Source organism: Apteryx rowi, unplaced genomic scaffold (assembly GCF_003343035.1).
Source record: "Apteryx rowi isolate R43461 unplaced genomic scaffold, aptRow1 scaffold_85, whole genome shotgun sequence".
Classification (NCBI taxonomy): Eukaryota; Metazoa; Chordata; class Aves; order Apterygiformes; family Apterygidae; genus Apteryx; species Apteryx rowi.
The window spans coordinates 1,538,056-1,560,402 of NW_020451149.1; the positions used below are offsets into that span (position 1 = coordinate 1,538,056).

A 22,347-nucleotide genomic window follows, 5' to 3' on the forward strand; every position below is an offset into this window, starting at 1 on the left:
CGGTAGCTCACGTGGCTGGGGCAGGGGCCGCGGCGGCGCGCCGGGGAGGTGCGGAGGGGCCCGGCCCGGCCCGGCCGCACCATGTCGGGCCGCCAGGGGAACAAGCTGCCCAGCAACCTGCCCCAGCTGCAGAACCTCATCAAGCGGGACCCGACGTCTTACACGGAGGAGGTGAGAGACCGCGGGGCGCCGGCCGCCTCCCGGCGCTGGGGAGGGGRCGCCCCGCGTGCTGCGAGCGAGCCCGGCGGCGCCCGAGTAACGGGACCCCCCGCGGAGGAGGGGGGGGTCGCTGGCGGCGGCTCCTCTCAGGAAGCTGTGGGGGGCTTTGGGCGCTTTTCTGCTTTAAGGAAAGGAAGAAAACACTTTAAAAATCAAAATGGCGCGGTCGCCCCTGTCTCTTGCCTTCTCCGTGCCCGCCGCGCTAGGCGACGTGCGTGCGTGCGTGCTCGGGGATCTCTGCTGGGGTTTCCGGTGAGGTGGGAGGGCGCCCTGTGCCCCTGCTCGAAGGGGAGCGAAGTGCCCTCTGCGGGAAAGGCTGCTTTGAAGGAAACGCTGTCTTTGTGTGTTTAGTTTCTCCAGCAGTATCACCACTACCAGTCCCACGTGGAGATTTTCACATTCCAACCAGATAAGCCTAGTAAGGAGCTGGCTGAACTGGTGATGTTTCTGGCACAGGTAAGCTACTGTAATCCTGAAGGAAAACTTTGGAACTAGCCGTGAGCTGTTCACCAGGCATGAAGTCTTCACCTTGAATACAATTATGAAAGAATATGTTTCACGCAGTTCTCTTGTGGTGGCCTGAAGGCGTTGTTGTAAAACTGCCCGTTTAACAAGATTTCCGTAGCAGTAGGGTCTGTTTTCCAGGAACGCAAGGGTTTTTTTGAGCATTTGCTTCAGTTTTTAAAGGTTTTTATAACTGCACGGTGTATTTTAAATATGGACAGCTGACAGTAATTTCCTTGTAGTTGAGTGTAGTTGCTGCCTGAAATATAGATCTTAAATCATTATCTGAAGAAGAGCTTTCTTGGTCGCTTATTGTAACTCTTTCTTAGTGTTATTGCGTAGCTGAAGTTTTTCTATTAGAGAACTCAGCTGAGATTGTCTTTGCGCAGGTGGCCCACTGCTACCCAGAGCACATGGCTAACTTTCCACAGCAACTGAAGGAGCTGCTGTCTTATCACCATACAGTCTTGGATACCGATCTTCGAATGGTAAGGCTGACACTGAACGGTCTAATGCTTGTTAATAACAAGTTTTAGGTAGACTGCATCCCGCAGTTAAAGAGCGCCTGTGTGAGATTAGAGCCTACAATTTCCTTTTGAATTTTTTAGTAAGTATTGAACCTGTGGAGTGTTACCAAAGTGTGAATTTTGGTTCTGATCCCTGCTTCTTTATTACAGACATTCTGTAAGGCTTTGATCTTGTTAAGAAACAAGAATCTAATAAATCCAACGAGTTTGCTGGAACTCTTCTTTCAACTGCTACGGTGTCATGATAAACTTCTACGAAAAGTAAGCTATACTTCTAAAACTATTCTTGATTTCCAGTGGGTTTTGACAACCTTAACAGAAGTAATACAGCACCGGCAGGTGGCCGTTTTGCTTTTCTTGGTAGCGAAATAGGTAAGCTTAAAATCTCTCTGTTCTTTCGGCCACTGAGTATGCCAAAGGCAAGACTTGATCTATATGTGTGATTAGTAATGAAGCATGCTGCTGTAAACTACTTTACGCAGTATTGCAGGTTGTAGGCCTGTTCTGCATTTTAAGGTGAGCAGCTTGGATGTGTCTGTAAGGACGTTGCTGTCAGAATAGTGATTACTGAATTCTTGTGAAGACTTCTAAGTAAAGAGAAGATGCTTGTTGTAGCCATATTTAATTTTTTTTTGACATAGAAATGAAACTAGTTGCTTTCCACCACCAAAATTACTTAACTGGCCATCAGAACATACCTAAACTTACAAAAATGAATCAGGAGTGTGTTTTTTGKTTTTTTTGTTTGTTTGTTTGGTTGGTTTTTTTAGCTACGCTTTGTGCTATTCATTTTCCTGTCTCACTGTTTGTATCTGAACAGTCTGCTTAATTTACAATACATTATATTGGGCRTATTTGAGGCTTTACAGGATAGCTTCTTGTTGTTTTTCCAACTAATTTAAAAGGCAAAATAATACTAAACAGAGTGGTTATCAGTTCTCTCTCTCACCTTAGTACTTACAGACTTCGGGGAGATCGTAATGCATCTGTGGTGCTTACTGCATGACTTCYGTAGATAACTCCCTGCTATCTCTTCATTTACAGACTTTGTATACTCACATCGTGTCAGACATCAAGAATATAAATGCTAAACATAAAAACAATAAAACAAACACAGTAAGTATTTTAGCGTTCAGATTTATGTCAGTTTACATCTTCATGATGTGAAAGAATTCTAATAATAAACTTTCTCTAACTTTTTTCTTAGACACTGCAGAACTTCATGTACACTATGCTGAGAGACAGCAATCCCACTGCTGCCAAGATATCTCTGGATGTCATGATTGAACTTTACAGAAGGAATATTTGGTAGGTTTGGCAAGCCCAAACTGATTCCCCATTTGCCATGAGACAGTCCTCTTGACATCACTCTTGGCATGTAGTGCGAAATGTAACATGGAGGGGCTGTGACTTGATATATTTATCCTGTTTGTCAACTAGTGAATGTGTATTTTGTGGAGTGGAGGAGCTGGGAGGAAATAATCTCTCATGTGAAGTTTCTCAGTTAATTAGGTTGAATCTTTGACGTTTTATTTGAAAATAATATAGAAGTTGCATGTCGTGCAATTGAATGAAGTTGAATAAAAGCTGTGTGTGATGTACTCTTTTGAATTTTTCGCATAAATGCTAATACAATGGAGAGACAGGAATTCTGCTTTTGTTTTTCTTCTTAGTTGCAAGATCATTCTAGATGACCCATCTAATGGGTGTTTTGACTTTTTTTTTCCTGAGGCTATAAGATAGCTCCTATTTTTAGTAGATAGTATCCTGAATAATTGCAGCCTAGAAAAATATTGAATGGAATAACAGCACACTGAGTACTGTCAATTGTTCTCTCATGCCCGAGATGTTGCGAAATTGTTCTTTACTGTTACAAAATGCCCAAGCAGATGTTACCTAGTGGGAAATTGCATGAGAAGATGGCATCTGGTTCACTCTCACCTGCTTCTTGATTGTAAATTTTTTAAATTTAAAAATTTAAAATTTTTGAGCTGTTCAGTTTCCACCTCCTTTGCTCTTCCTGGTTCATGCACAGAGAAGAACTGTATCAAGAAGCCACATAAATTCGGCTAGTGATATTGCCAGTGTGCAGTGTATCTGCTGCTGCTCCTGTATTTCCAAAATAGATCAGAGGCAGAACGCTAGTGGTGCAGTTCCTGCGTTTCTTACTCRGGCAGAATTCCCAACGACTTCTGCATGAGTTGCGCTGGGATGTGAATGTCACCACTGCTCTTTTTGTGTGTTACAGGGAGACCACAGCTGATGGACAAAACATTGTGCCAGCATGTAGTTGGGCTTAAGGAGTTCTGATGTGTAGTGTTCCAGGAAATACCATCTATTCTGTGGCACAAACAAAAAGGTCACAGCAGCTACGTTAAGTTTCCTGGTGTAGCGCTGGGATGAGAACTATTACAGTGGAGAGAAAACAGGGATAGCTTAAAATCAATTACTGTGTTGCTCAAAGGAAAGGGTTTTGAAGTTTTAATAAATGGTTTTGTAAGCACATGAGACTCAGGATAAGTTCAAATTAATTTCAGCAGCTTTATTTCTTATAAAACCTTACTTTTAGGAGATTTTTTTATCTCAAAACTTCCCAGCAGCTTTTCTAGTACAAATCAGAATTCTGCATTGATTTTATCAGGCAGTGTTTTTATTTTCTTTTTATCAGTGGAGAAAGTTGTAACAACTGTTTTCCATTACGTTACTGTGGATTCATCTTCATTGTCAAAGTCCAGTTGCCCCTTCTTTCACAGCATGAATTTGATGGAACGTAAATGTGTCTGTTTATCTAGATGAAGCCACGATCACGTTAGAAAAATAGAAGAAAATGACATTCAGAAACATAACTTTGTGAGTCTATTAGGAATACTGAGGGATTTGATTCTAATGAACCTTCATGCTTGTTAGGAGTCCTGTTTTACACCACTTCATTTTCTAAGATTGTTTTGAAATGGCCAAACTTGAAGTAAAAGGTGATGTTTTGTTTTATTCCAGGAATGATGCCAAAACGGTGAATGTTATCACAACTGCCTGCTTTTCCAAAGTGACGAAGGTGAGAACAGAAATGATTTGGTGTAACAGTGGATTCTACCAAAGCCGTCACCTGTCTGTGGATGCACCTCTATTTCTGTACCCTAATTGCTGATGCGTTTGATTATTTGTCTTTTGCTTGTTCCATTTTCAAAATACCACTGGTATTGTGGGAGGAGGCGGCATTTGGTTCTTACCTGCAAAGCAGCAGAGTTGGAAGCTTGTCCTCTAACAAGTGCAGGTTGGCACGGAGGGCAGGAGTACTTTCCAGGTAGTCAGAAGCAGCTGTCAGCATGTCGCCTCCTTATAACTGGCACTGTAAGGCTTTCATTTGTGAGATGTGAAGACAGTTGCTCTTCTGCCTGTAGTTTGAGTAGATCTGAGGCCTGCTGTCATCAGATTAGGTTCTGCAGTGCTGGACATTCTGAAAAAGCATATTATGATTTGAGAGAAGTCCTTCCATGATGAAGATTCAAAAGCTGTTCCATTTAATTAAAAAAAAGGGAGGGGGAAGGGGAAGGAAAACCTGACCAACCTATATAAACTAATTAAAGCTTGGAGTTCTGAGCATCGTGGCTCAGGTATTGGCTATGCAGGAGTTCTTGATAATTGTGGTATGGAGCAATTAGATTGATACTGCTGTGCAGAACCACAGGAAGTGAATTTGTATGTTAAAATTTGTTAGCAGCATTGTGGAAGCCCAGCTGCTTCCTGACTCTTCATGTACCTCTGGTTTGTTGTTGAGAATTGGCAGCAAAGACCAACCGGGTTTGTGCAAAATGCTTGTGCTTCTCAGTCTTTGATCTGGTTTACTTTCTGTTCATACAAGTGGTTGGAGTGTCTTGGTGTGACTTAAGATAGGGATGTTTGGCTGTTGTAACTCCCCTTGTCTCTTTGTCCATTGTGATCTGAACTTACTTTGCTTTTCAGGTATTAGTTGCTGGTTTGAAGTTCTTCCTTGGGAGAGATGAAGATGAGAATCAAGACAGCGACTCAGAATCTGAGGTGGGTATTGCAGTTAAAATTTCTGCTCTCAGTTCTTCAAACACCAATAGATCTATCATCCTGCCGAACCTGGGTATGCTAGTCTGTGTTTCTGTATTACTGTGTTTTCCCTCTTGTTTCCTCCGCTTGTTTGTCCACCTCACAAAAGCCTTTAATGTTTTTGAAAAACTTCTAATGATTTTGACAGCTGGCYGCTATTGATAGCAGGATGCCTTTGCCATCTGTCTCCAGATTGATCCTAAGAGTTCCTTCCTTCTCCTGTTGCCATTGTGCAGGAATTGATTTACTTGTAACAGCTAACCAGGGACTGGTTGGTCTGGTTTGTTCAGCTAATGAATTGCTAAAAGTGTAATGTAGATCTGTGGGGAAAGGCTTTCACCTGGTAATTAGAAAGCAGGGTTAATTTTTTTTTGGCTCTGCTATGCATTTCCCTTAGTCTTCAGTTCTACCTCCTGGGCTTCATTTCCCATTTATGTACAAATGAATATAATTCAGTGAAATGTGTTATCCTGAGAAGGCTGATAACATCATTTCAGTCTTGAACTTCAACATATAAGGATATCATTTATTTGGGTGCCACTGAATAATACTCTGGGATTACCCAGCTGTAAGAACTGCTGTGTTGATGTGCTGTTACCTCTTTTTAGTCTCTTTTGTATGTAGGTATGTGGCTAGTTTTATAGAATCAGGATTTTGAGTGCTAATGTTTGTGTATGATGAAATTTAGGATGGGAGAGACAGAGGGGAGTTTTCAAATATGATCCTGAAAAATATTGATGCTTTTCGTTTCTCTGCTTCCCATTTGAAGCTTGATTTCACCTGAGTCTTGTTTTCCTCATGTCCTTTCTGAAGGATGATGGCCCCACAGCCAGAGATCTGATGGTGCGGTATGCAACTAATAAGAAAACCACCAAGCGCAAGAAGAAACTGGAGAAAGCCATGAAGGTCCTCAAGGTGAGGACAACGGTGTCTGACTTGTCAGCATTTTAGCGTAACCCTTCAAGTGCAAGAATTCTGTGGTTTCCGCTGTGTTTTTAGCTGGCTTTTGTCATCTCTTCTAGATAAAGCTCCTCAAGTGTTCTAGCATCCATTGGCCAGGCATATGCCATGTTTGCCTGGGAGAGAGATCTTTTAAAACAGAATTGTCTAATATAAGCTGTGGACTAGTTCTGGTCTGGGGTACCTCTTGTGTGGTCCCCTACTTACAGTACATTTTGTCCTGAAGTAATTGCTATCTGCCGTCTAAATGGTAGTTTGGTAAACAGAAAYGGCTATCTAGGAACAAGTGTCTGTACTAACAAGGTAAGTTTTCGTGCAGCTCCTGTTGCCTCTGAGGTCCAGTGGCTGAAAACCGTATGTAATTGTAAGAATGGTAGTTTTCTTGTTAAAATCACAGCACGTCTCTTTGAAGAGAATAATGGGGAATAGCAGCTTTCAACAGCAACCTGAAACTGAGGCACCTGCAGCTTTAGTGGAAAGAAAAAGTGTCTCATTTATTCTTTTTGCTATACAGAAACAGAAGAAGAAGAGAAAGCCAGAGGTGTTCAACTTCTCTGCTATTCACTTGATTCATGATCCCCAAGGTAAGTAGGGATCCTGTTCTGTTTTGTGGGGTTTTTTTGATTGTCCTGCAAATCCTATTATTTGGGTGTTAACAACTATGCAGCCAGAATAAAAGTGACAAGTAGTTACACATGCGACAATGCGATGCTTGTAGCATGCTTTATCATACTGTCTCATAGTACTTCAAAAAAGTACTTTAAAACTTGTTGCGCTTGTCTTCTCTAAACTTCTATATCTTCAGACGAGGAAGGAGCAATGTTACATTCATCTGCTTTATGTTGCTACAGGGCTTGGATCTTAGCCTCTTCCTCGTATGTGTGAATGGGGAATACTTTGTCTGTTGATAACTTTGTTTTTTAGGTTTTCTCTTCAGTTTTGATATGATTGATTAATTGTTTTGATGGTTAAAAATGGGCTACCCCTTTCAGAAATTAATTTCTGTGACTAGTCTGACGTTTGTCTAATATTGACTTGTTTTCGGCCTGACATAGTGAACCTGTGGGGATTTTGTTTGCCGAGTAGATCCAAAATGTATCTAAAAAAAGCAAGCTTTAAATACTAATCCTATATTTTTGATGTTGTGGAGCTTCTACTAGTTTTCCTTTATGTTGCACCTGTTCACAGATTTAGACTTTCTAGGCACATGAGAGGAAGAAGAACTGCTGAGGAGCAGTGTTCTGGGCACTTTTGCTTTCTTCTAGCAAGGACACTGGAGCTTGGAAAAGCCTACCTGCCTTTAACTGAGTTTGGACTGAGTTCTGCATTGTGCTCTTTAAATCTACCACGCACCTGTTTCTTTTTTTCTAGACTTTGCAGAGAAACTGCTGAAGCAGCTGGAGAACTGTAAAGAACGATTTGAAGTGAAGATGATGTTCATGGACCTCATTTCCAGGCTAGTTGGAATACATGAGGTACCTACTACGTTAATGTTACTGGGTTATTGACTTGGTGTGAGAAGCTGGCTTGCAACTTTGTAATAGTCCGTGTGCAGCCCGCCAGGTTAGAGCGGTGGTATGCTCTGGCCTGGTGCCTCTGGAAAGTGGGTTTTAACTTCACTGTATGTTGAAAAATGAAGATGAATGTGGTGGTGTAATTGCCAGTAGGCCTTGCGGAATGGCACGGCGGCATGGCCTTGTATGGCATTAAGTGAGCTTTGCTTGAGAAGGCTCTCAGTCTGTTATGGCCGTGCTGTCAGTTAGGATTGCCTCCTAACAGCTAGAGGGGAAATGTCTGTCTCCAGACCTAGGTGCTCTTGGCAGGTTCTTCAGGGTAGAGGGAGTCCAGCAATTGCTCATGAACAGCCCTGCCTCAGCAGTCTCCGAGGTACAACCAAGGTGTGATGAAATTCCCTGGAGAATCTGTTCTCCTGCTGTAATCTGTTCCTCCTCGAGGCTCTGTGGGGCTGGGGAAGTACAGTGGTCCTTGCAGCTGTCCTGAAAGTTAACAAATAGGTAGAAATACAGTGGCTGCGTGTATGAGCAACCTTCAATTTAGGCAGCATGAGAATGTAGTCCAGCTGTTTTCTGACTCCATATTGGAATGAGATCTAGGTGTTTATAGCTTCTTCGCTGTGCTCTAGTCTCTGCACAAAGGAACCTAGCAAAAAGCATACTTGAGCAACTCTCTGGCTTATATTTTTGGGACATCTGAAATGCAGGATCTTGTCTAGATGAGGCGAGAACCTATATTCAGTTCTAATAGATAGCAGATCTGTAACTAACACATAGATCTCACAGATCTGGATGTTGCAGTGGTGTCCAGCCTGAGTTCGAGCTCTTTCCCCGTTGTATGAAGCTTCAGCAGGAGAACTTATTACCTAGAGGTTTGAGTCCAACAGGTATGAGATTCTTCATGTGAAGTTGCTTGGGAGGTGTGTCCAGGTCTTAGGCTGCTTCAGCAACAGGTATTCTTTCAGGTCTTGCTGGAGAAGTCAATGAATGGACTCAGATGCTAAATGAACCTGCGCTTACGGACAGTCTCTTTGTGTTTTGGAAGAGCAAATTGTGTTCCTGAGGCAAGGGAAAGTGGCACATTGTAGGATCACACTGCACACTGCCCTAATTCAAATTTTGTTCAGGTTAAAAGAGCCACTTTACGGATCTCACAGAAACTGGGATTGAGCCTTGCGTTTCCTTTGAACAAGTCACTTCCTTAAGTCCACTTATTTTCCCTTCAGCTCAAGACAGGAGACTGTCTTGTCTCAGCCTATGAAGGCGATCTCAGTTAAAAGGGAAGAAGCTAATCTGTCACAACTTTTTTTTTTTTCTTTCTTCCCCACAGCTTTTTCTTTTTAACTTCTATCCATTTGTTCAGAGATTCCTACAGCCCCATCAGAGAGGTAAGTAGCTACTGGTAGATAATATTACTCATCCATTATGTCACACACAGAGTCGGTTAGAAGAAGTGTTGCAGTAAATTAATAGGCAGCAGTAGCTTAGTAGGTAGTAGTAAGTAGGAGTAGTTCAGAGAGTTTGGATGAACTAAGGTCAGGAACAGAGGTGATTTCCCACCCCTCTGCCCCCCAGTTCTCCTACTGGGCAAAAGGCCCCAATTGCCAGAAATGCAGGGCACTTCAGACTTCTGTGGAAGCTGTGTGTCACAGCTACTGGCATTAGCAGTTGAGAAACTCCAGAAGTGGAACAGAAATGAACCTGCTGAGTTCCTAGCTGGAGATCCTGACTGGTTTAGCAAAGCTGTGACTGCCTTCTGCTGCCTTGTTTGACCAGTATTTCAGTCTAGAACTGGAGCGTTTAAGTGTTGCTGGCAGTCTAAGGGCGTGCACTACCATTGGGTGGATAGCAGGTAAGTTTCTGATGGTTGGACGCAGAGGCTGATACAGAAGAAATTGTTGTACAAGATGGCCCAAATAAACACAGACTGAAATGTCTTTGAGACTAAGAGACCAAACGCCTTGTTGATTTACTGTATTTGTAGACATGTTTATCAGCCAGAGTAGGCTGCAGCAATTTATTTTGACATCTTTTTCCCATTTTCTCTTCTTCCAGAAGTGACAAAGATTCTCCTGTTTGCTGCACAAGCTTCACATCAGCTAGTACCACCGGAGGTCAGGACTCCACCAACTTTCAGTGACATAAAAAATGGGCAGCAGGCCAGCATGGATATATAATTGTTGAGGGAATTGATTGGGGGTGAGGGAACAGGGAATCTGGTCAGACCTCTTGTGTTGAATGCCAAAGCAACTCCGGAATGGTTAAAGCTCACTGGCAGAATAGCAGTTCTTTTTAATAAGGTTTGTTGRGAGAAATGTATAATGCAAAAGTTCCTTTTTGGAGACCTATACTAGTGCCTGGACGTTTTAGTTACTGACTCCACATCTCCATTTTGTCCTATGAACTTTATAAGCCCAGAAAAAAAAAAAATCCTCAAAAAAGCCAATTTCTCAGTGGCGCCTGCTATCTCTCTACGGGATAGCTTTTGTCTTGACATTTTGGATGGTTTGAAAAGCTATGTGAATTTTTGCTCCTGTTGGCTGTTTTTGCAAGTTCTGAGGGGTTGTTTTGCATAAAGAAAAACAATCCTCACCCCAAATATCTGCATATCTGCAGGAAAATTTGTCTTGAAAATATCTGCAGGTTATAGTGACAAGTCCTGAGCTCTACCCTTCTGTGAAAAGGGGCTCTGTTGCCTACTATATTCTGTTATTTAACAAAATGTAAATATTTTGACAGTTTTGTTAAAAATACAGTATGTGTATTTAAGCTTTTTTTTTTTTTCTTTTCAGATWATCCAGTCAGTGTTAATGACCATAGCGAACAATTTTGTCACCGACAAGAATTCTGGGGAGGTTATGACTGTGGGGTGGGTACAAAATCTCATGCAAACCATAAAACTCTTCTGGAATGTGGAAAAAGTATTTCTTTTTAAACCACCTGCAGCCGATTTCTGTCATTAATGCTACGCTTTCAAGAGCCTGCTGGAATAAAAACAAGTTAGGGCAACCTGGGGTGGGGAGGGGGGAGAGGAGGCAATGTTTTAAGTTGTTAAATGACTTGTGAATGCTTCAGAACAATGGGTTTCCTAATATAGTCAGTGCTGCGACTGAACTCTGTTGGACTGCATGATGCTCCATTTTTGTTGCTTCCTTGTTTGGCCTTGTGCTTTTCTTCTGTCCGTGACACTGTTATTTCTATTTCAAGGGTAGAAAAACTCTAGCCTGTGAATTAAAATATCCTGTGTTTGTATGCACTCAGTGAGTGGACAGCATCATAATTCAGGACTTGGACTTCACATGTTTAGTGGATGAAGTTTCACTACTGGCATCAAATTTAAATATTGCTGTTAGTGAAATTTAGCGTGCTTTTTTTGACCCGTTGAGGGAGGTATGCTTTCAAAAAAAGTCTCGTATAGGCAGTGTGGAGTATGATTAGTAAATGGAGGCGAGAACTGAGCTGTCCTGGAAGAGATAAGGGAAAGGTTAGCAGGGGAAGATGACTGTTTGGAGATATGTTTTGATTTTGAGCAGGGTTTTTTTTTGGGGGGGGGGGGGAGAGAGGTGGTTTCAGTTCAGAAGTGAAGCTTAGTGTACAAAGTGTATGCGTGAAGATAGTTTAAAAGGGGGCTTGTGTGAGTGCGCAGACCTCTGTTATACTGTGCTTGGTCTCTTCATGGTTGACTGAAGAACTGCTGCTTGATTTTGCTTGGCTTAGGCATGATGATTATTTGACTACCTTTGCTTGTTTTTCTGGACCCAGACTTCAGTTGCAGAACCCTTAGACCATGGGAATAATGGCACTGTCAACGCCTTAATGAATTGCTTCTCAAGCAGTCAGCCAGTGGCAGTCTGCACAGTTGGAGATCAAGCAAAATAATAGCTGGAGGGTACAGAATATAGGCCAAAGATGGAGGATTTTGGAGAACTGTGGCAGAGAGCATCTGCTGATGTTTTTGTCTTTTATACTTAGTTTTGTATGAACTAAGTATAGTTTGTATGAACCTTCTTTGATTTCCTGATGATTCAGTCTGTTGCCGGGCTAGTGGGAGTCTCTCCCAGTTGTGTTATTGAAATAATATTTTGTTTTCAATTTTTTAGAATCAATGCAATAAAAGAAATCACTGCAAGATGTCCTTTAGCCATGACTGAAGATCTGCTCCAAGACCTTGCTCAATACAAGACTCATAAAAATAAAAGTAAGCATATTACATGGATATGACTTTTAGATCTTTTTTTCTTTCTTGTATCATCTTGTCTTCCATTGCATTGTTATAGCTTTCAGAATTGTAATGTAGTGTTAATTTTTTTTACTGTGGGACTGAGTGATGTAACTTATAATGGTGGTCTGTCACCTTTCTCTGCCTATTTTGAATGTATATATGTAGGAGACTAAAGCAGACAAAGGTAGTTGTGGCAGGGGAAATGGCAAAACTAAAGAAAGCRACTGCCTGCTAAGGAAGATTTGACCCTAAATAACAGTCGGATCCTGTGTTGGAGAAATGAGTGGGAGCTTTGACTGCAGAAAAGTCAATGAGCAGGCTGTAAATGCTTATGATTTGAATGGGCTTTCCCTTTGCTCAAGATCCTACTTTTCTCCACTGTACTTAATTCTGACTCTTTTTTTTGGGTGGTGGTAGATGTGATGATGTCTGCGAGAACACTGATACACCTTTTCCGTTCACTGAATCCAGAGATGTTGCAGAAGAAATTCAGGGTAAGTGTTTGATGCACCCTGCATTCATCATAGACATAGGCTCACATGCTCAAAAGTGATTCTGATGCAACTAGTCTCCTTATGCCTTGGGGAATGCAATGGAATGATGCATGCATTTTAAGAAAGCCTGTATTCTCCCTGTGCCTGCTCCCTGGCTACATCTCGTTTGACATGGCTATGTCTTGTTTCAAGGCTTGTTCACTTCAAATTTATCAAACTCACTGATAGAAGGATTGTGCTACAGAAAGTTGACTATATTCATAGAATTTGTTCAACCTTTTTTGAATAACTCAAGATCACCTCTTATTTCATCAGAGAAAAGCCATCTTAAAAAAGAAAACAAAACCAAATCTGGTTTGTGGGATTGAAAATAGCAGTCTGCTTAACATGTATTTTGCTTACTTACAGGGTAAGCCTACCGAGGCCTCGTCGGAAGCCAGGATCCATGAATATGGAGAGCTGGATGCAAAAGATTATATTCCAGGAGCAGAAGTACTGGACATTGACAGTCAAGAGGAAAAGGGAGGAAACGAAGAGGAAGGTTGGCCTTCTCTCTTTATTATTTCTGTTTTACCTATTATTGTTACTAAGGTTGCAGTTGCACATAAAATGTGATGTTAGTCCATTTAGTTTGCTGCTGTAACACTCTGCGTGCCCTGGGCATGTCTGCATTTGTCCATTAAGAAAGCACTGATATTATCCTGGAGTGAGTGTGGTTCAGCCAGTCAAGTTTGATATTTGCTGTATGCTGCCTTGTATGATAGACGCAATATAAGAGCTAGAAAAGGATCGTGTTGTCTATGCGATTTATATGGGTGGCAATATTGTACAGCTTTGAAACTGCATGTGTTTGTCCCTTCCAAAAGGAAAGCTTTTGTTGCTTATTAGAAAATATGCAATTGAAAAAAAAGACTTCAATTTGTAGYTAGTTACCTTAATTCGCTTCTGGTGTAAAAGCTCCCCACAGCCCAGAACCTCTGCCTGAATTGGAAAAAAAAGTGGGGAGGGACTTGAAACTCAAGTTAGGAGAGTTTTACAAATCAAGACTGAGGYGCAATGGAGATAGTGCAATGGAGGTGTATCAGAGGAATACATGTGCCCTGACATGCTGTTTTTCTTATTCATTTAAATGCAGGGATTAGCAAAACAAGAATTTTCTTTGCCTTCATTTTTTGAGTTGATACTTGCAACACATCAGTCACTTTGAACAGTTAGGAGAAGCAACATGTGTACTGTAGAAAACAACAGTCAAACTTACCTACAAATTGCATTGCTTCCCTCCTTGGTTAGATGATGGGGGATATCATGGAATATTGCTGAACACTGTGTAATAAGGATTAGTATCTGTGAACTGTTGCATTTCAGAGACTCTCCCGAGTACTCTTAGTCATCTTGAGGATCTTGAATGTGAGTTCTGAGTTACGCTTTGCAAAACATAGGATTATTGTGCAGCCTGCCTCTGTCATCTGTTAAACAGCTGAGACGCTGACTTCTTGCAAGCTGCTTTGGGTATTTTCTGTGGTTGGCTCTGTTCAGAGTGGATGCGGTGTACATAAACGCATTTCCTGTCAAGCCTCTGACGGTCATTGTTCCGGTGTTGTTATAAGCCTGTAATAAAGAAATATATTAAGGAGACTGTGGTTGACAGTACTGACAGGATACACAAGGTGTTTTAAGCAGCCTGTTTCAGGTGTGTGTATTCTCAAAGATAGCATGCAGACATACACTGTTAGCACTATAAAAATGAGTGCTCGTAGCTGAATGTGGTGGAGGCAGGTGATGTGGGTGCACCAAGAAATGAAGGCTGAGATTTTTTTTTTCTTTTTTGTATGGTGACTGCCAGAACTATGTGCTGTGACACTCAGGACACTGCAAGCTAGACAGAAATTGGTAGCAGAGGTGGGGTTTGGAGCTGAACTTGGCAGTGAGAAAGCCTGGGAGCTCCTAGTCTTTTCCATTGTGGATGTCTTTTGGAATATACCATTCACGAATGGCCATCAAATGCATCAAGTATCATGGGGCTTTTTAATGTCTGTGTGGTTCTGAGGCTTGGGATGCTGAGATCTACAGGTGATCTGTTCGATAAGCATGTCCCTGGGCATAAATGCAGTTATCAGGTAGGTAGTGAAAGGCAGTGAGAGCCTGGGACCTAACCTTTAAATTACTTGCATCTCAGGCAGTTGAACTGAATCTGTACTAAAGGCTCTGTGTGCTTGTTCCCCCAACAGATGGATGGGAAAGCGCTAGTCTAAGTGGGGAGGAAGAGGATGAAGATGGGGAATGGATTGATGTGCACCACTCCTCAGATGAGGAGCAGCAAGAAGTAGTGAGTTTTAAGTGTCTTCTACCCCCAAAATCAATGTGACTTGCTATTAGCAGACCTGACTCTCTTGCTCTGTACCTTCACGTGGTTGCTTACAACTGTGCAGAGCTGCCCAGTGATTTTACCAGAATCAGTGAGGTGAAGTGTGTTTTTTTGCACGGGTACTGAAGGATGCATGCTGTTGAGGGGGAGGGGGAACTCTGTCCCAATGCCAAATTCCTTCAAAGCTGTAATATTTACATACTGAGTGCTTTCTTTCACTCTGAAATATTATGAGCTGATGTATGCCCTTTCTTTAATACTACATGTTGGATATAAGAATATTGAGAATGCTAACAACTGATCATAGCTTTTCCCAGCATTATTCCCCTTTTATAGGTATGTGGGAAGCAAGGGTCATGGATTATGGCACAGAAATGGTTTTGCAAAACTCTGGATGATTCTTCTTTTGTACTTTTTGCAAAAGGCAGAGAAGATCAAAAGCATGCCCCTAGAGGAACGAAAAGCCAAAGCAGCAGCGGTGAGCACAAGTAGGCTGCTAACTCAAGAAGACTTCCACAAAATACGCCTCGCCCAGCTCTCCAAAGAGCTCAATTCTGCACCAGGAAAAGCTGCAAAGAGGAAAAACATTGAAATAGATGATGAAGAGGAGAGCAGGTAGGATATGAAATATTGATCAGTACTTTCCTTTCTCTACAATCTGGTGGGGTTTTTTTGTTGTTGGTTTTTTTTGTTTTTTTTTTTTTAATTGCAGCAGGGTACAAAACTCTACTGTTGCATCAGGATACCCTGGTGGCAAACAGGCACGGGGCCTACCATGGACCCTGGCCCTAGGGATTTGTTTATACTTGAGAGAAGAAAAGAGGGAGAGGCAAGAGGGACCRATGAAAAACATGAGACTGCTCAGCTTGTTCAGGCTCATAGGCATGTTTTTTAGTAGCAGTTGCCTGTTTGTATCTTCAAGTTATTTAGATTATGTGATTAAAGGGCTTGAAAAACAGTAATGAGAGTTGTCCCAAGCATGAGGATTAGCCTGAGAGAAAGAACAAAAAGTACTTGTGTGAATGTTTATAGAAAGACAGTGGGTCAGGAGGGCATTCTGTTTCTCTTGCCAGATGGCGCTTTGTGTGATGGCCTTTTGTTGGATTTTTGTTTGTGCGTAGGGGAGAGTTGCTTTCACTCAGAGATATTGAACATCTGCATAAGAAGCCTAAATCAGACAAGGAGACCAGATTGGCAACTGCAATGGTGAGGAACTTTGCTATTTCATATCCCCTACCTTGTTACAGTTGTAAAGGGGTTGTGTTTTCCTCTGCAAAATGAGGCGGTGCCTAGACAGAAGCCTAGCTGCCATGTATGCTTTGAGATATCTTTTGTGTACTATTTTTGCTGTTGCACTTTGGCCCAACCACATAAATGGTCACAGGTGATGATGGGCATATAAACACACAGACACCTGTTTTTACCCTTGCTTAATAAATACAGCCAGCAAGGAGGAATGTGTATAATAGAGAGTGTCATATTGAATCTGGARTTGTAGGTTCTGGCATAGAACCTGTCATCTTAAGTCAATGTTAATTGTGGGGAAAGGAAAATGACCCCATGTTATTAAAATGTTTTCTATTCTAGGCTGGAAAAACAGACCGAAAAGAATTTGTGAAAAAGAAAACTAAAATGAACCCATTTGCTAGCTCTACCAACAAAGAAAAGAAAAAGCAGAAGAACTTCATGATGATGAGATACAGCCATAATGTCCGGACGAAAAATAAGCGTTCTTTCAGGGAAAAACAGGTAATATTCAATGTTGAGGACAGATTGGGCAGTCTGAGCAATAAACTTATAGTTCAGGTGAGGTACTGTCTATCCTATGCCCTAAACCTTTGGTACATAATTGGACGGCTGAGTTGCTGAAAGGCACTGTGGGCTAGTTTGCTTCTCTTGAATCCTGCCCAGATGAAGTGTATCAGAGTTTGTGCAGGGGGAGAAGAAGGCTTTTGTCAGTATCTTCATAGCACGAGTTACTCTTTCATATGCATGGAGGCCCAAGCCCTGGTGCAAAGTCATGCCTAGGTTAGGAAGGCAATGATAACGTGGTTTGATTTCCTCTATATAAGCAAGAGCAGATCATAGGAGAACCTTGGTGATGATTGTGTGATGAAAGAAATGTTTCCCCGACATGTTAGGGTTGTCTTTCAGGAACGGCCATTAGTTTGTGTGTGTGTTTCTTGAACTCTTCGTATTCTTTCTTTGCCCTTCTCGTATTACTGTCATATTATGGGCTCAGTTGTCCTGGCCTAAGGTCATCCAACAGTTTGTCAGAAATAGACTTAGGGCACAGATCTAAGTACTTTTTTTTTTTTTTTTTTTCTTCTTAGACCTATTTGGAACTGTTTAGAAAATCACTTTTTTGGTTTAGCCTGCCACYATTCTTCTACAATACGCTGATCTCGGCAGTGAAATTGCCAACTGATGCAGGTTTCAAAACAGGCCTGGCAAAAGGATTTACAGGTTAAACATACCTCTGTTCTGTAGTCTAGTTACTGCATGGTTCCACAGGCAGCTGTGGTAGCACAGCTGAGGAGATGCCTAAGAGGGCAAGGCAAGAACTTTGGGGATGACTTTGTTCCTGAAGGCTTTGGGCTGGGGACCCATACGGTGCCCTCAGGGACCTGCAGTTGAAGCTGGTGAGCACAGAGTGCAGACGGCCCCACTCACACCCTTAACACAGCTCAGCTGGGGATGATGCCTAAACTGAGGCAGCTGTTGCTAGAGCAGAGGCCTAGGCATATCGTCTTGCCCTGCTGCGTTTCACCTTGTCAGGGTATATCTSTGTTAACAACAAAAGTCTGCCTTAAGATCCTTTTATCTAACCTGGCAGATGGCCAGGGTAGAGTGTTAAAGGGCGTTATGAAATTGAATGCTCTTGAACATGTTCCAGGAAAAACTTATAGGATAATCAGTTATGCAGGCTTCTTGGTTTTGTGCGTGTTTTTAATTTTTGTGTTTTCTTGCCAGATTGTGTCTTTTGCTAGAGCACATTTAGTTTCTTCTTTTACAAACCCTCCTTTGTCTTTCTCAGTTGTTTGCAGGATCATATCAATAGGATAATGTATATTTGTTTGCCATTTGCTGCCCTAAGGGCAGCAAGAATGAAAAAAAAAAAAAACTGTATAGAACTCAACAGAGAGTATGTCTTAGGTGTTTCTTGTTGCATGGAAAGACTTGGCCTAATATCTTGAGCAGTCTTTTCTTTGCTGCTTTTTATTCTCCCTCTCCCCAAGTAACACTGACTGCATTAACCCAGGTCTCAAAACACCTGCAAAATGTAGCAAACGAACAATCCAGCTACTCTTAGGAAACTGCTTCCAGTGTTCATTGTTTTATTGAGATTTTGGGTGCATTTTGAGCCAGAGAGGTTTGGAGGAGCCAGCCAGTAGCTGCTGGGATTCAGTGCAGTTTGGGTTTTTTTTAAGGTTGTTTGTTTTATCTGTCATATCAAAACAACCTCCATTGTGGTGCCATTAATCACTGTTTCCCAGATTGTAGACAAAAATTCTTTAAATTAAGCTCAGTGTTACTAAAAAGTCATCTTGAATTGTTTCGGTCCTTATTTTCGATGAATGTTTTGAGTTTAAACATGACAGATAAACGTCCAAAGAAGAATTTTTTGATAATCCCTCTTTTTAATTAAAGTTAAAATTGCTTAGGCTGCCTTTCACCTAGGCCACAGCATCCATCTTGTTGACCATAATTTGGAAATGCTTCTTAAGAGTGGGTTGGAATACTGCAGTTGTCTGATACTGCATTCTGTTACCCATTTTGGTGGTAGCATAAAATGGAGCGCTGTCTGTAGTCCAGAGATACATCCCCCTACCAGTCTGCCTGAACTACACAGTAAAGTCTCTTTCAAGTGACATAGCACTTGTAAAAAGTATAACATCCCTTCCTTCCCTAGTTTAAAAGAAGCTCTGTAATACTCTTTCAAAAGATGCCTCTTAATCCTACTTAGCTCTCTCAGCTCAACTGATGTGTTTAGGGTTTTTTTTCTGATCCCTTCTAAAAGAATATAATGAGTCAGGAGAAGAACAGTTTGTTATTGTATTCTTTTTAATTATATAGGATCTGCCAAATGCCATACTGATGCATACTGCCCTCTTTTTTGAGGCCCAACTTTTTCCGTAATTGTACTACCAAGTTCAGCTAAGCAACCACACCATGTCTGCCACTGTAGTCTTCAGCATTTGCTATTTACTGCTCCCTGTTTTATCTGAGTAGTTATTACTGCCTCTCTCTGAGGTTGAACAAAATATTTCAGGAATTTTACATCATTACACATTTACTCATTAAAATAGTGTAATTAAATTTTAGTCAAGTAAACCTTTTTGAATAAGTTTTACCCCAAGTTCTTAACTTTACAGCTAGAAATGTTGCTGTTAGCATGCTTTCTGTCGAAATTTGTGGAAATGAGATTGCAGTTGCATCCTGGTATTTTACTTCTTTTCAGCTTCTTGCACCTGATTTAGTTTGTCTACGGTTCATTCACAGCCTTGTTTGAGTTTGTCTTTTTTTTAATTAGGTACCAATAGCCATCAAATGGCAGCAGTAAAGAGCTGAGTGTGGCCGGTTCTTCTGTCCATGATCTGCAGCCTACCCTGTACTCAGGGGCGTTACAGCTACACTGTTACTGGTACCTGAGTCAGCTGGTTTTAAAGCTAGTTGATGTTCATTTTTCATCTTGGAGTCTCCTCCTAACCTGCAGTACATAAAGCCTTGGTAGATATGTCAGTATCTCAGCACAGATGATGTAAGCTGTTAGCCCAAACATGAGTTTTCTTCCAGGATGTTGGTCTACTTAATGAATATTCTATGCACAGTTTTAATTGATGTGTCAGTTTTAATTCTTGTGTGGTGATTTTGTCTACAGATATGTCTGCTGACAAAAATAGCAGTGGGATGCAGGGATGTGATTGGCATATTGAAGAGGGTTGTCAATTTGATAATGTTATAGTCTCATTTAACTTGATACTTAAAACTGAGAGTTTGAAATACCTGAATATTCCACTGTTGTTTCACGTTCCAGCTGGCTCTTCGAGATGCACTTCTGAAAAAGAGAAAACGGCTGCTGAAATAATGAAAGGTAAAGGAGAGGAATATTGCGTATGCAGGACAGACCGAAGAGGCCTTAATCCTTACAAGATTTTGATTCTGAAAGCTTTCTAAGAAACAAGGCAGTTATCTTTTATTGAATGTAAATTATTTCCAGCTAACTGTTTTTGTATGTGTAAGTATTAATTAAAATATACAACCTTTATTGTAAAAATATTTTACTTGAAGCAGTTGATGGTAACTGGAAGGAAATTTTATCTTCTGGATCAGTCCAGAAAAAGTAAGTGTGTGTGTGAGTGTGTGTGTAATGTCTATGCCCATCTTATGGCTGTGATTTCACAGACTTAAAAAAGAAGCCATTTTCTAAGTGGTCATTTTTACCTGTTGAATAATAATAATAATAATAAAAGAATTATTGTAGCGCAGGTAAATTCAAACAGTTGATGGGAAGAACCATTTTACTATAATGTATGAGAAAACAAGAATAAAATTAGTATATGGAGAGGTTTTCATTTTTCCATTTAAATAGAAAGGTATTTCTGCAAGCAGAAAACTAAGGAATCTTGTTTTTCTATATTTGTGCATCTTGTGATGTGACTTGCTGGTGTTTTTGTTTTTTGTTTGCTTTTTTTAGCCTGCTTGAGAATAACAGGGATCTGTAATGTGGATTCTCTAGCTTATACTAAAGGTTGAACTCCTGCTTCAGTCTTTACCTCAGCTGGGACCATGAATGGGTTTTCTTTCCCTTACCCAGCCACCTGCTTTCATGCAAACTTTCAGAAATTATGTATACTATCCTTTGTCAAATTCTATTAGAAACTGATTTCCTTGCGGGGGAGAAACGGATGTCATTGCACAGCATAATGGAAAAGCTTTTTTTTTTTTTTTTTTTTTTTNATCCTACACCAGAATTCACTTAGTGTAGGTATCTGCTTGTTGTGTTGAATACCAAATGAGACATGAATTCCTTTTATCTTGGAATGCCCTTTTGCTTGCAGGACCTGAACAGGGCCAGTCTGCTTTGTCAATTTTGATATGAGGATGTTTATATTTAGAAAAAGTCATTTTGATGCTTAGTATTTGTCTTGTGTTATGTTTGTTTTCACATCTTGCTTCCCAAAGCAAAAAGCTTATTAAGGCTCCAAGGGAAATAGTAGAGCACAAAACACTTAAGAAGTTCCTCCAGGCTGGTGGCTGCAATTGAAAGTTAGTGCTCCTGCTGAGGGCAAGGCAGGGATGGTTGGATGGTGGCAGTAGCCAAGGCAGCACTGTGGAGGGTATGTAGCTGAGAAGGGATGCAAAGGAGGGGGAGCTATTGGGGCATGGGCAAGGAATGGGAGGCAGGGGCTTGAAGAGAGCGCAAGTACAGGGAGCAGTTTGGGAATACAAGATACATTTGTAGGAGATGCAGCTCCATTGTTTTCTCTGTTCCCTGAACAACTGTGTCTTTTCTGTGGGTGTGTTGAAAATGAAATACTTAAGAATTTAAAGAGAGGAGGCCTCCTCCCCCCCCCTTTTGAGTTCAGAAGCAAGGGGCCTTCTGCTCTTCTCCCTTCTGCCCGTGGTTCAGAGCGCCGCTGGGGGACAGGCATGCTGAAAGCCGTGCCCCTTTCCTCTCCGGTTGGTGGCCATCTCCTCTCCCCCAGTTTCAGAGTGACAGACAGATTTTTCTAAGGTATGTGACAAGGTGTGGGGCAAATGAAAGGGACTGACCCTTACTCTAAACCCACCCTGCTGTGTTGTTGTTTTTTTTTCCATTACCCTCTATGATTTCCTACCTCCAGCCACAACTCGACGGCCATGCACGGGAAGGGAGCTGGTATCTGTGGGGGGGTGGCAGAGGCTGCCCAGGGGGACTGATGAGAGAGGGGCAGCTGATGCCAGGGTGCGGTGTGTGTGTATGTGTGTGGCGGGGGGGAGATGGCGGCTGTCCGGGAGCTGGGGCGGGGGTGAAGCACCGGCGCGGCGGCCCGGAGCCCGGCGAAGTACCGTCCTCTCTGTGGAGAGGCGTGAGAGCGGCCGTTAGGGGCCCTCGAGGTGGGCGCGCGCGGCCGTTGGGATCCCCAGGGCGGGCGGGCGCGCGCGCGCGCGAGGGCGGCCGTTACAGCCCGCGGCGCCCCTCCCCTCCCCGCCGCGCCGCGCCGCCATGTCGCGGCCCTGCCCCCTGAGCCGCCCCTCCGGGCAGGGCGCGGGAGTGGCCCCTGCCGTTACGAGCCGCCCCGCTCCGGGCAGGGCTGGGGCCGCTGTGCCGGCCGGCGGCGGTGTCGGGCGTCATGGGGCGGAGAGCGCCGTGGGGGTCTCCGCCGTGCGGGCTGCTGCTGGTGGCGCTTTGCGCGGCGGCGGCGGCGGCGGGGGGCCCCGCGGCGACGCCGCCGCTGCGGTGCAACGTGAGCCTGGACAGCCC

The 22,347-nt window shown here is 42.4% G+C and overlaps 1 protein-coding gene across 1 annotated transcript; it reads left to right on the forward strand.

Moving 5' to 3' along the window:
- The first annotated feature begins 29 nt into the window (after positions 1-29).
- SDAD1 (SDA1 domain containing 1) lies at positions 30-20,159 on the forward strand. Its single transcript, XM_026090090.1, has 22 exons — positions 30-171; positions 571-675; positions 1,113-1,211; positions 1,401-1,511; positions 2,295-2,366; positions 2,458-2,558; positions 4,245-4,302; positions 5,211-5,285; positions 6,138-6,239; positions 6,799-6,868; positions 7,656-7,759; positions 9,129-9,186; positions 9,854-9,912; positions 10,591-10,667; positions 11,899-11,996; positions 12,438-12,514; positions 12,923-13,055; positions 14,743-14,840; positions 15,304-15,494; positions 16,001-16,085; positions 16,467-16,628; positions 19,918-20,159. The coding sequence occupies exons 1-22, from the start codon at positions 82-84 to the stop codon at positions 19,966-19,968; spliced, it is 2,076 nt and encodes a 691-aa protein (XP_025945875.1). The 5' UTR covers positions 30-81; the 3' UTR covers positions 19,969-20,159.
- The last annotated feature ends 2,188 nt before the right edge of the window (positions 20,160-22,347 follow it).